The following is a 12,972-nucleotide window of genomic DNA, read 5'->3' on the forward strand; positions in this document are numbered from 1 at the left end:
GGTCTACGCCGAAATGGAAGACATCATGATGTACAACTCTTTTTAATGAGTCGTCATTGAAGGGAGTTAATTTGTAGGTTATATTCACTATCTCGAAGTAAAAAAATTGGTTTATACTTTTGTCCACAAATGCATATATATATTTGCGAAATAGTATGCTTTTATCTTGGACAAATATATTTTATCAATTATAGATGTTATGTCAGTTGTTATGAAGAAATACTAAATTAGCAAAAATGTGTGCAGCATAATGATAGATATGAACCTTTTTTATTTGTTTGTTTGTTTGCATGATACTTTGATATAATTAGATCACATAAGGTTATATATTTAATATGAAATGTAAAAGTTCTCATACAAAGTTATGAGCTATTTTGATTGTAACATTCTACTTAGTAGACACATTATCAGCACCAACGAAGTTATATATTTAATATGAAATGTAAAAGTTCTCATACAATTGTTTATCATACAAACTTTTATCAAAAATTTATATATTTAATATGAAATGTAAAAGTTATATATTTAATATGTAATGTAAAAGTTGTCATACAAACTTAGTAGACACATCATACAATCATTTATAAAAAAAGTAATATAACATTCTACTTAGTAGACACATCATACAATCATTTCTCAAAAAGTTATATATTTCATATGAAATGTAAAAGTTCTCGTACAAACTTATTGTTTAATTTTTTTTTAACATTCTACTTAGTAGAAACATCATATAATCATTTATCAAAAAGTTATATATTTAATATGAAATGTAAAAATTCTCATACAAACTTATTATTTAAAAAAATCTAACATGTGTAAATTTGTACATGATACAAAAACCAAATTCTAAATTGTCAATGCAACTTGGTATGACATTAATAACTCACACCCACAACAAGATAATTATAGCAATAATGCTTAAATAAATGTGTACAAATAAATAATTGAGTACAATGTCATCCAATCTTTATACTAACAATTTAGAGTTTTTAGAAATAGCCTATTCCAAAATCCTCTCCTCTAAAGATGTCCACATCATCATATTCCTACTTGGCATTTGTTCCAAAAATCTCTCCTAATTTTTTAATACAAGCTTAATAATTATAATTATTATTAAAAACCGTTTTTTATTTAACATTAAATTGTACATTTTTTTGAAGGAAACATTAAATTGTACATAAAATACATAGTTGGTTACAATCAAATAATTATTAATATAATTATTGTTTCAATTAAAATTTATATCTTACATTAAAAAATTGGTATGTTACAATCAAATAATTATTAATATAATTATTTTTTCAATTAAAATTTGTATGTTACATTAAAAAATTGGTACGTTACAATCAAATAATTATTAATATAATTAGTATTACATTAACATTTATACGGTACATTAAAATTTTGGTAGGTTACAGAATTATAATAAATAACTTGAATAAATTATATTTTGAATTTTGGTCCGTTACACTATGACATTAACCTACTAATTAAAAATTTAATTGCAGTAATTAGTTTTTAAGGTTATATAATTAATTTTTATTTGTTACAAAATTATATTACTTAATATTAATAAGATATTATTAAATTTCAAATGTTATGAAGTTAATTTTTTGTAGGTTACATGAAATATAATATAATAGTTTAATGCACATTTTATAATATTAAAGACGTTGATAATATTAATTTTAAAACGGTCAAATTATTAATTAATTGATATTAACCGTTATGGTACTATTTTTCTATATAAATAGTAGCGTTTTTGGATACGAGTACACAACAATCACAAAAAATAGTTCTTCTTTTTCTGTTATCCGGTTCTTTGATATCTATATTCTAAGTTATTTCTGTAATTTTTTCTATGTAAAGAAAAATGTCTACGAAACACGACTTCATCTCTGAAGTTTCGCCAAGAAAACAATCGTGGACATTGGTTGTGAGAGTTGTTCGTGCTTGGTTTGTTTAAGACTACAAGAATAAAAAACTATCATTTTCCATCATTTTAAATGTACTCTTTTTGGAGAGTATGTCGAGGAACTGAACTCTTTTCTATCGTCCTGTGAATCTCAAAATGCTGTTGCAGCCATTATGTTGGCAAAAAATAAATTGTTTCAAGGTGATAATTTATTACTCGCAATTGTGATTGTATGTTTATACGTGTACACACACACACACACACACACACACACACACACACTTGAATGATATACTTTTGTATCTTAATGATAGGAAAACCAGCATTGCAAAATGCATTTTCTTCCACTAGAATCACCTTCGATCCTGAAATTGATGAAACAAAGGAACTAAGGAAAATGTGTATATATATATATATATATATATATATATATATATATTAAAATAACATTTTTATTAAATTATAATATTATTGACAAATATTTTTTATTACAGCTTTCTTAGAGCAAATACAAATTCTCCTGCATCGGGATTGATCTAGTTACCAGATTCTTCTCGCATGCATGTAAATGAGGAGTTTCTCAAACTTACTCCTAGGACCACTATCAAGAAGTTGAAGAATGTTAATAAGGTTATTTGTTTTATTAGTGATGTATTTTGATAAAGTTTGTACGCCTTTTAGTATAATGTTATTTTGTATGGTGATGCATGGCTCATCTTTTATTGTCTTGGGAACAATAAGTGAGATTATTGATGGGGATGGATGGTGGTACACTGCTTGCTCATGCAACAAAAAAGTGTATGCTGATTCTAACATGTACTTTTGTGAAAAGTGTGATCCTCATGTTGTGCATGTCACACCTAGGTATATGCTAACTTAAATTTGTTGAGATTTTTAATCAGCGTAAAGCGATATCCTTAAGTTTGTTATTAACACATCCAACTGTTTGATGCACGTTCAAAATCAAGATTCGAGTGGTTGATAACAGCGGAAGTGCACTTTTTGTTTTATTTGATCGAGATGTTTCTGGATTGCTTAATAAATCATGTTCTGACATTATCGAGTCCAACAACATTGTCATATGTATTTTTTCAACCTATTTTATAATACAAAGCTCTAATATTTACTTTGGAAATGTATAATTGTACACAAATAATAATAACAAATGTATGACACTTATATTCTTATGATATTTTGGCAGGGTGATCCATCTCATGATTTACCCAATGAGTTTGCACAATTGGTTGGTACAGAGTTATTATTTAAGGTTGATGTGAGTGTTAGATTCAACTCTAGGTATGAGACTAGCTATCGTTATCGTGTTATGAAGCTTAGCAACGATCCAAACATCCTTTTAAAGTTTTAAAAAGTTGAGACACTCGAGGTATCATAACATTCTAACTGTTTGAAACAATTTTTGTGGACATTAGTTTGCTTAATGTAATTCAAAATTGTAATTTTTATTGTTTGTGTGCATGTTTAAACAAATAGGATGATTTGGTTGAACCTGCAATTCATAGCCGGTATGCTTCGAAGACAGTTTGTCTCGAGAAAGACAATGTTGTCATGGTATTTAATAACTATTTGAAGTTTATTTTATTTGATTTTTTGGAAGAAAAGTAAATGACAATTGTGATTATAATATATACTTATTTTACTATAAATTGACATATTTTTTATTAAAGGACTTAATGGACAAGTTTTCTTAAACAAGTCCCATAACTCCATCATCTATGGACCCGAAAGGTGTTATTTAATTGGATTGTGAATCATTTGCACCTCCTAAGAAGAGAATCTTACCAACAAATGAAGATTGTGGAACAACTGACGCAATTGTTCAACCGGTTAAAAAGATTGTGAAGATTGAGAAATAATGTCTTCAAGTGACTTTGTTTTATCGCGTTCAAGTTGTTTGTCCATTATGTCAATGTTCCATGTCTGTTCTTAACGTACCAAAATAAGGTCCATGTCATTGACAATGGAATTACTATTTTCAATTGAATAGATCAACATTGTTCCACGTATTGACCCTTCAATAAAAAAATATTTCAGTTTTCATATTAATTTACAATTTACTTGTGTCTTAAACTTTACATAAATTCTAAAATATATATAAAAATTAAAGACCGTTTTTTATTTCTACCTTCTAGGCCAGATATGTAACTCAAGACCACCAAAGCAATCTTGACCCAAAATATACCTTCTTTTTGTCAAAAGACCCGCACTAAGACCTCGAACCACCAAGTGAGAACGACGAGACCGTGTTGTGAAACAAGTCACGGGGTGCAGCACCAGTGACTATGAACGAGCCCAAATCGACCGGCGGCAACGTGGGCACCAAATCGACTCTATCCTCATCTGTGAAGTGGTGCAATAGTGAAGCGACCACACCACTCACACGACAACTAAATGATGACCTTGAAGGAGAGGACACAACATGGAAAGTAGTGGACGACGACTAGGGTTTTGTGTTTGAGAGAGACGAGTGAAAAAAGAGAACTCCCATAATATATTAATTATTCATAGTGTTTTTATATTTTAAGCATAATTGTAGTTTTGCCCACTATTTTATCATTCTCACAAAAATAATTATATCTTTATAAATTTTAACTTTTTAATTCTCAATAAACGATGATTTATTCTTTCAATTTTAAATATGAGGATAAAGTACTGCATAATGTCAAAATTCTGGAATGAAATCAAACTAAAAAAATCAAATAATATCTAAAAAACTTATTTATGTGTAAAATTCATTAAAAAAATTTAAATAAAATGTATCCCGTGCTTGGCACGGGACGTTACACTAGTATTTAACATTGTAGAGAATATTGTTTTCAATATAAAACTTACATTTTTTTTGTCTTCTTAACTAATGTTTGGGAACACCAGCTATCATAACCCTAATGAAAAATCTAAATATATGCAGTGGTTCAATACGTAGTTTTTATAGTTATGACTATCACTATTTTGAGGGTCATGTTAATCGGTGTCCCCAAACATTGGTTAAGGATACAAAGTATATGTTTGGTTCAACTTCTACGCCCTTTAAAAGCACTTATGGTAGCTTCAAAAGTGAAAACTAGCAATTTCAACATGTTTGGTTTAGCTTCTGAAAATCAATTCTCATTTCCAAAAGCAATTCCAGTTGAAGCTACAATTCCTAGCTTTTGAGTTAATTAGAATCAATTCTCCATTAAATTTTACTCCCTCCTTTCCTTTTTAAGTGTCTCTTTAGGATGAATTTTTTCGTTCCTATTTAAATGTAATTTTGGTATTTTAAAGGTAGAATTTGTCAATTATACCCTTTGTCAATTACTCTTATATTTTTCGATAAAACTAATTAATAATAGGGTTAATAGGCTTTTACCCCCTGCCATTTAAGGGTCTTTTGGTTTACCCCCTAACAATTTTTTTTTGGAGATTCCCCCTTGTAAAATGAAGATTCTTTGATTTGCAATCCTAATACCATCTGACTGGATTAATGAGCTGATGTGGCACGCTGACTGTGTAGTGATTGGTGAAATGACACTGACAAGTCATAATTTTTTTTATTTTTAAAATAATGTTAAAAACATGAAATACCTAAAATACCCTTAATGATAAAACAAACTTTTATTTTTTAAACAATGTTTGTTTGTTTTGTTTTAAAACAAAATTTGTTTCTTGTTATCTTCAAATTTAAACAAATATAGGTTGGTTTGTTAATGATGTTTCAACAACAATATTTAAATTTCGTAAATGAGTAATCTCAATATTCAAATCTTTGTCACACGGTGTGAATCTAACATTAGTTGAAGTCATAATTGAAGCTTTAATTTTGATTAAAGGAGTTGGAAGAAAGTTAATTTTTTCTTAGCTTTTGATTAATGTGAAGTTGAAATAATTTTGATATAGACTTAAAATAATTAAAGAGATATGCACAATATTTAGAAAATTGAAAATTGTTTGTTATGAGAGAAAGATAAACCGCCCAAAAAAAAAAAAGGAATTTGTTGGAGAAAGAGAGTAGTAACTAACAATTGTTTGTTACATATTGAATTTATTGGAAAGATAAAATGTGTGCAAAAAATAGGAAATTATTAGTGGATTAAAATAAGGGTATAATAGGAAAAAATGTGCAAAAATACACTTCGTTATTTTTGTGTTAAAATTCTAAAATGACACTTAAAAAAACGGAGGGAGTATATTTTGATTATTACAACCTATTATTTTCCTTTATTGTCCTTTATCAATTCTCCTTCTTTTTGCTTTGTATTTAATTTGATGAATCAAAATTAATATGAAAACTTAACGAACCAAATTAGTCTCAGAAAATATTTATGGTCCTAAGTTACCAAATTTTGGATTTTCCTTACGGTGTTTCTGTTCAGATTTACTGTATTTTTTCTTTTAACTTATATTTTATCATTTTTGGCAACTAGCTCTAGTAATATTTTTTCTTTTTTCTTTTATCAAAAGATATAAAATATATGAACAAATATTTTGTAATTTTTTTTTGGTTTAATGATCGTATTTATTATTTTTAAATATTGTGCATATCTCTTTAATTATTTTAAGTATATATAGAAATTTATTTATTTAAATTAAATAATATATCTTCATTTAGGATTTATCTACGTATACATTCAACTATTTTCATTTATTTGTATTTAGCTATGTCCATTTTAGTAATTATACATTCAAAATCAATTTTGATCAAAACTATTCAAACAACATTTATTTCATTTAATCAATTCTGAATATTGTATTCAAACATAAATCAATTCTCTCAAAATCAATTCTATTATATTCAATTTTATCAAAATCAATTCTATCCAAAACTGAACCAAGCACACACGAAGAAAGTAATTATCAAAAAAAGAAACTTTTTTGACTTTTATGGATTGATTATATTTCAATATAATAATTACTATATAATATTTTTTCAGTATCATTAATGGGTGTCCGGGAGCACCGGTTAACTTTTCCCTTATTTTAATTATAGGCTAAAGTGCAACTTTGACCCCCTATCTTTCAAAAAGTTGCGATTTTGGCCCCCTAAGTATGAAAACTACAATTTTGGTCCCATAAGATTTAGCCCCTTTGCATATTTGGTCATTTTGACCAATTTTAACCGGTCAACGCCCATGTGGCATGCCACGTGGGTAATTATTAAATTAAAAATAAATAAAAAATCTAATTAAAATCATTTAAAAAATCAGGAAAATTAAAAAAAATTCTGAAAATATTAAAAAAATCTGGGAAAATGAAAAATTAATAAAAAAATTGAAAAAAAATATAAAAAAATTCTGGAAAATTGAAAAATTAATAAAAATGAAAAAAATACGGGAAAAATTTAAAAATTCTGGAAAAATTAATAAAAATAAAAAATGATTAAAAAAATAAAATAATATAATAAAATGAAAAATTCAAAAAAAAGATTAAAAAATTCTGAAAAAATAAAATTTTGAAATTTTCTGAAAAAAATTAAAATTATGGAAAAATGAAATTTTCAAAATTTTAATTAAAATTCTGGAAAATATTTAAAAAAAATTCGAAACTTTCATTAGTATTTTTCGAAATTTCTACATTTTCATTAGTATATATGTCGACCTCTGGTTTTTTCAGTGTATAAATACACAAAAATTCCCGGTTTATAAATACACAAAAGTTCCCGGAAAAAATACTAATGAAAATTTCGAAATTTCGAAAAATACACAAAAAACCTAAGCTCGGTTTATAAATACACATATTTTTTCCCTTATTCTCGGTTTATAAATACACAAAAATACACTGAAATTTTTTTGGAAATAAATACACAAAAAACCTAAGCTCGGTTTATATATACACATATTTTTTCCCTTATTCTCGGTTTATAAATACACAAAAATACACTAAAATTTTTTTGGAAATAAATACACTGAAAAAACCTAAGTTCGGTTTATAAATACACATGATTAATCTTTTTAATTTTTTCGAAAATTTTGAAATTTTTTAATATTTATTTCAATTTTTTTATTAATTTTTCATTTTTCCAGAATTTTTTAATCTTTTTTATTTTTTTCAGAATTTTTCATTATTTTTCATTTTATTAGATTATTTTATTTTTAATCATTTTTTATTTTTATTAGTTTTTCGAGAATTTTTTAATTTTTTCCGTATTTTTTCAGATTTTTTTTATTTTTCTAGAATTTTTAAATTTTTTCCGTATTTTTTCATTTTTATTAATTTTCAATTTTCCAGAATTTTTTTATATTTTTTTCATTTTGTTATTAATTTTTCAATTTTCCTGATTTTTTAAATGTTTTTAATTAGATTTTTCATTTATTTAATTAAAAATGGATTTTTTATTTATTTTTAATTTAATAATTACCCACGTGGCATGCCACATGGGCGTTGACCGGTCAAAATTGATCAAAAGGACCAAATATGCAAAGGGGCTAAAACATAGGGGACCAAAATTGTAGTTTTCAAACTTAAAGGGACAAAATCGCAACTTTTTGAAAGATAGGGGGCCAAAGTTGCACTTTAACCTTGATTATATTTGTTTGATATGTTAAAAAATTGAAAGCATTAGACTACGTAACTGTGAAAGATTTGTCTGCACATTTGAAAACATAAAACATATGGAACGAACCTAGACGGATTATTTGAAAGGTGCATAAGAAACCAAACCGCCTGCACTTTCCACTTTTAGTTTCAACATAAAATTAGTTACAAATTTTCAACCTCAACTTCAGTACAGGAAATGGCTGGTGTTGTTGAATCTGATCCCATTCCACTTCTTACTCCTTACAAGATGGGCAAATTCAATCTATCTCATAGGTATTTTTATTATCTTTTCCATTCATTTATCATTCCATATTCAATTTCAATTGCTCAAATATTCACACACACACACCATGTGTTTGTGTTATTTACTCATTTCATTTCAGAGTTGTTTTGGCACCACTCACAAGACAAAGATCCTACGGCAATGTTCCACAACCTCATGCTATCCTCTATTACTCTCAGAGAGCCTCTAAAGGTGGTCTTCTCATAGCCGAAGCTACCGGTGTCTCTGACACTGCTCAAGGCTATCCAAACACGCCGGGTATATGGACTAAAGAGCACGTTGAGGCTTGGAAACCTATTGTAGATGCTGTTCATGACAAAGGCGGTGTGTTTTTCTGTCAAATTTGGCATGTTGGAAGAGTTTCTGATGCTGGTATGCTCTATTTCATCAAATTATCATGAGCCAGTAAACAAAAGTACCGCGAGTTGCCACACAAGTATTGATTTGAGGTTTCCTTGTGGACTGAGTGAATTATGTGACTAGGAGTTATTCGTTTTTCTTGGCATACAATCGTGATATAGATTTAACATGACATAAAACATAAACGGGGACTTTGTTTATTTGAACCTATTACTCTGATTAAAATGCCTATGTCTTTAGTCAAAATGTAACTGCGGAAAGAATTGGTGCAAAATGCTATTAACAGTAAATATGATATGATATGTTCTAGGACAGTAGGACACACATGTTACTTAAGTGAGGAAAACTGAATGATTAATTTGTAAATGTGTCATATTGCATTTGTTGTCAACCTGTTGTACAAATATACTTTTGGCATCTATTAAATAAAAGTCTAATATTGTTTACAATAAAAGGGTATGATTGGAGTGAAAGATTGTTGTTATCGAGTATTATTAAGGGGGAAACTGCATTCTGATTTTTAGCTATCACACATAAATGTTCTAATGGCTGTGATGTACAAGCTCATTGTATGCTCATTTTCCATGTTATTCTCAACAGTTTATCAGCCGGATGGGCAAGCACCAATATCTTCCACAGACAAGCCACTAAAACCACAAATTCGAAGTAATGGTATTGATGTTGCAAAATTCACACCACCAAGGCGGCTAAGGACAGATGAAATTCCGAACATTGTCAATGACTTCAGACTCGCTGCAAGAAATGCTATTGAAGCTGGTAACTTTACTAATCTTTACAAATGTCTCAAAAATTAAAAAAATTCTTTAATGTATCATAATACAATGTATTATGTATGTGAGACGTAGAGATTTTTGTTACTTTAGATGGCACTAGGACATTTTCCAATTATGTAACATACTTAGTGGGGTGCAAATTGCAGGATTTGATGGGGTTGAAATCCATGGAGCTCATGGCTACCTACTTGAACAATTCATGAAAGATAAAGTGAATGACAGGACAGATGAGTATGGTGGATCCCTTGAGAACCGTTGTCGGTTTGCTTTGGAAGTTGTTGAAGCTGTTGCAAATGAGATAGGAACAGAAAGAGTTGGAATAAGATTATCACCTTTTGCAGAGTATGCAGAATGTGGAGACTCCAACCCTAAAGAATTGGGACTTTATATGGTTAATGCCCTCAATAAATATGGTATTCTTTATTGTCACATGGTGGAACCAAGAATGATAACTGTTGGTGAAAAAACTGAATGCCCCGACAGCCTTGTGCCAATGAGAAAGGCCTTCAAAGGCACTTTCATGGTTGCAGGAGGTTACGATCGAAATGATGGGATCAACGCCATAGCTGAAAACAGGGCAGACCTAGTTGTATATGGTCGTTTGTTCTTAGCTAATCCAGATTTGCCAAAGAGATTTGCACTTGATGCTCCTCTAAACAAGTATAACAGGGAGACATTTTACGTTCCTGATCCAGTTCTAGGTTATACTGACTACCCTTTTCTTGAATGAAGTAACCGGTGCTGTAGCATCCAAGTGTGGAATCTCCTCACTAAATAAGGTCATTATCCCTTGCAAATTGCTTTATGCCATTCAGTTTGTCACTGAAATAAGATTTAGAAGCATATGTATGTTATTGATTCATCTCATGCTTACTCTTGCTAATGCTTTGGACCCAGTTCACACATTTTGTAAATGGTCAGGGAACATAGTATGTAAGAGTAAAACTGCTGTTGTATATGTGATTAAGTCACTGAATGCCAACAAGAAGTGTTAGACAAAAACTATGAACCTGATTTTATAAAATTAAGATATGAATTTTGCGCTAATAAGAGGATTTGATTATATTGGTGTTTCTCTTTAAAATGGTTCTCTTAGGCATGCTGGACTACTGGTTTTGTTTCTGCAATTTTGTCATGTGCATTTTGAGATTTCCATATATCCACAGACAAGTCATCTTTAACTAATGCTACATTACATGGTATCTTGTTAAGGTGGAATCTCATGTCGCGTCGAAGGTATCTGTTCAAATTTTGCCCAATAAAATTGAAAACCATTGGATAAAATAACAAGGAAACTAAGAAAAAAATGAAATCATAATTACTAATAACAAATTTGGTAGGGATTAGAGTGGAAGAAACAAGAGAAAGGTAAACTTAGAAATTGCGACATAGGTAATCTCAGCTACAATTTTGAGGTTCTACTTTGTGATTTGTGATGTATGTTATTAGCATTTTTTATTTATTTAGGATGATTAGGCATATCTTCTAAGGTTCTGTGTGCAGGAATGTTTATTGCAGGTTTCCATTAGTTTTTACTTTTGAAACATGTTACTTCTGGAGTTATTGTTTAATGTGTTAAATTAATAACCTGCAATTTTATCTCGTAACATTAAACAAAATGCCAATATGAAACACCTTTCTGTCTGGCTCCTGACCTATTTCATTATTCTTTTAGAACTTTAGGGTATGTTAGGAGTTGGATTCGTGGTATCATTTCACTTAATATTTCTGTTCAGCTGAGATTTGGAGATGCCTACAGGCACTTCAATGTTTCTGTGGATGACAATAATCGGATTGATCTTGACATGGCTGGTTTGAGGGCTAAGATAAGGTCTATTTTTTTATTTTACTGATGAGGCAAAATTCACTCTGAGCTATGTTGATGAAGATGCCGAGATGGTGAATCTTGTCGATGATAAAGAATTTATATGTGTGGGAATGGAATCTTGCCATTGGAATTCTCTCTAAAGAAAACTCTGAACCTGATTTTACAAAATTACAATGAGTTTTGTACTGATATGAGGATTATTTCCGTTGTCTCGTCTTTTTGTATCTTCACTCAATCCATGGGTTTCTAGTTATTGATAGTCTAAATAACTAAAATGATGGAAACATGATTAAAACTCTTCTCTGGTTATTGGGTTAAATTGGTTTCGAATATTAGTACAGACCTATACTCCAAATGCAAAGCACTGCACAGCATAATTTTGATCCAAGTCTAAAATTGCAGCATTTATCATATAGGAAAGGTATAAAATTCATACGAATACTTCAGTTGCATCCTCATTTCTTTGAAGGAAACATCAATGTATCCACACTTTCCAAGATTTCAACTGTTGTATCCCTCATGCAGACGTATCTTGGATCAGTTAGTGGCAGTGCTTGATTGATTATGTTCGTATTGCACCTTCAAAATGCTAACTTGGAGTGTGTAAATTGATTTTAGACTATGATGATAAATCACTACCAAAAAAAAGACTATGATGATAAATAGGAATACTTGTTTTATATTTTGGAATAGGAATATAAACATTGTGGCGTGTTTCGGATCACAAACTATTAAGAGTTTCACAATAGATGAGATAAAGCCCGACAATATATTTATAAGTGGTGACATCTTAATCTTAAAAGTTGATTTTGTAGTAGTTGAGTTAGACTCGATATAAATTCTAACACGAACCATTTAATTATTTTGGAAAAAATAGTTCTATTCGACTACGAGTTGAGTAAGTTGAGTCTATGATTACCTAGTCACCTATATTTTGTACTTGCACCAACAAAATACCTAAACTGAACTTCATGTAACTATAGCAAGTGTGAACTGTGAACTGTGAAATGAATTATTATGTTGTTGAACTGTAGTACCTACCATTACCCTGTTGCCCAATGGCGCCTTTATGATTTTTTTACCCAAAGGCAACAAATTTTTACCCTGTTTTGGAAGAGATGCACATATCCAGCTAGCACAGATAAGTGAACAAATGATATGGAACCAGATAAAGACATTTATTAATTTGAGCTATCAAGGGAACAAGTTCACAACAAAAAAAGCTTTTGGGAACAAGAAACTCAATGACAACATGAATTGA

General features: G+C 29.3%; 1 protein-coding gene across 4 annotated transcripts; it reads left to right on the forward strand.

Moving 5' to 3' along the window:
- Positions 1-8,626: 8,626 nt before the first annotated feature.
- Positions 8,627-11,970, forward strand: LOC146918976 (putative 12-oxophytodienoate reductase 11). 4 transcript variants are annotated; one of them, XM_085712222.1, is made up of 5 exons: positions 8,627-8,719; positions 8,830-9,101; positions 9,690-9,866; positions 10,030-10,662; positions 11,559-11,970. In XM_085712222.1, the coding sequence occupies exons 1-4, from the start codon at positions 8,643-8,645 to the stop codon at positions 10,611-10,613; spliced, it is 1,110 nt and encodes a 369-aa protein (XP_085568348.1). In that variant the 5' UTR covers positions 8,627-8,642; the 3' UTR covers positions 10,614-10,662; positions 11,559-11,970. The 4 variants fall into 4 exon arrangements, with proteins under 4 accessions (XP_085568348.1, XP_085568351.1, XP_085568350.1 ...); XM_085712225.1 differs by having other exon boundaries at positions 11,620-11,970; XM_085712224.1 differs by having other exon boundaries at positions 11,643-11,970.
- The last annotated feature ends 1,002 nt before the right edge of the window (positions 11,971-12,972 follow it).

The sequence above is a fragment of the Medicago sativa genome, chromosome 5 (genome assembly GCF_051527215.1).
Source record: "Medicago sativa cultivar Bolivia chromosome 5, Bolivia_mono, whole genome shotgun sequence".
NCBI lineage: Eukaryota > Viridiplantae > Streptophyta > Magnoliopsida > Fabales > Fabaceae > Medicago > Medicago sativa.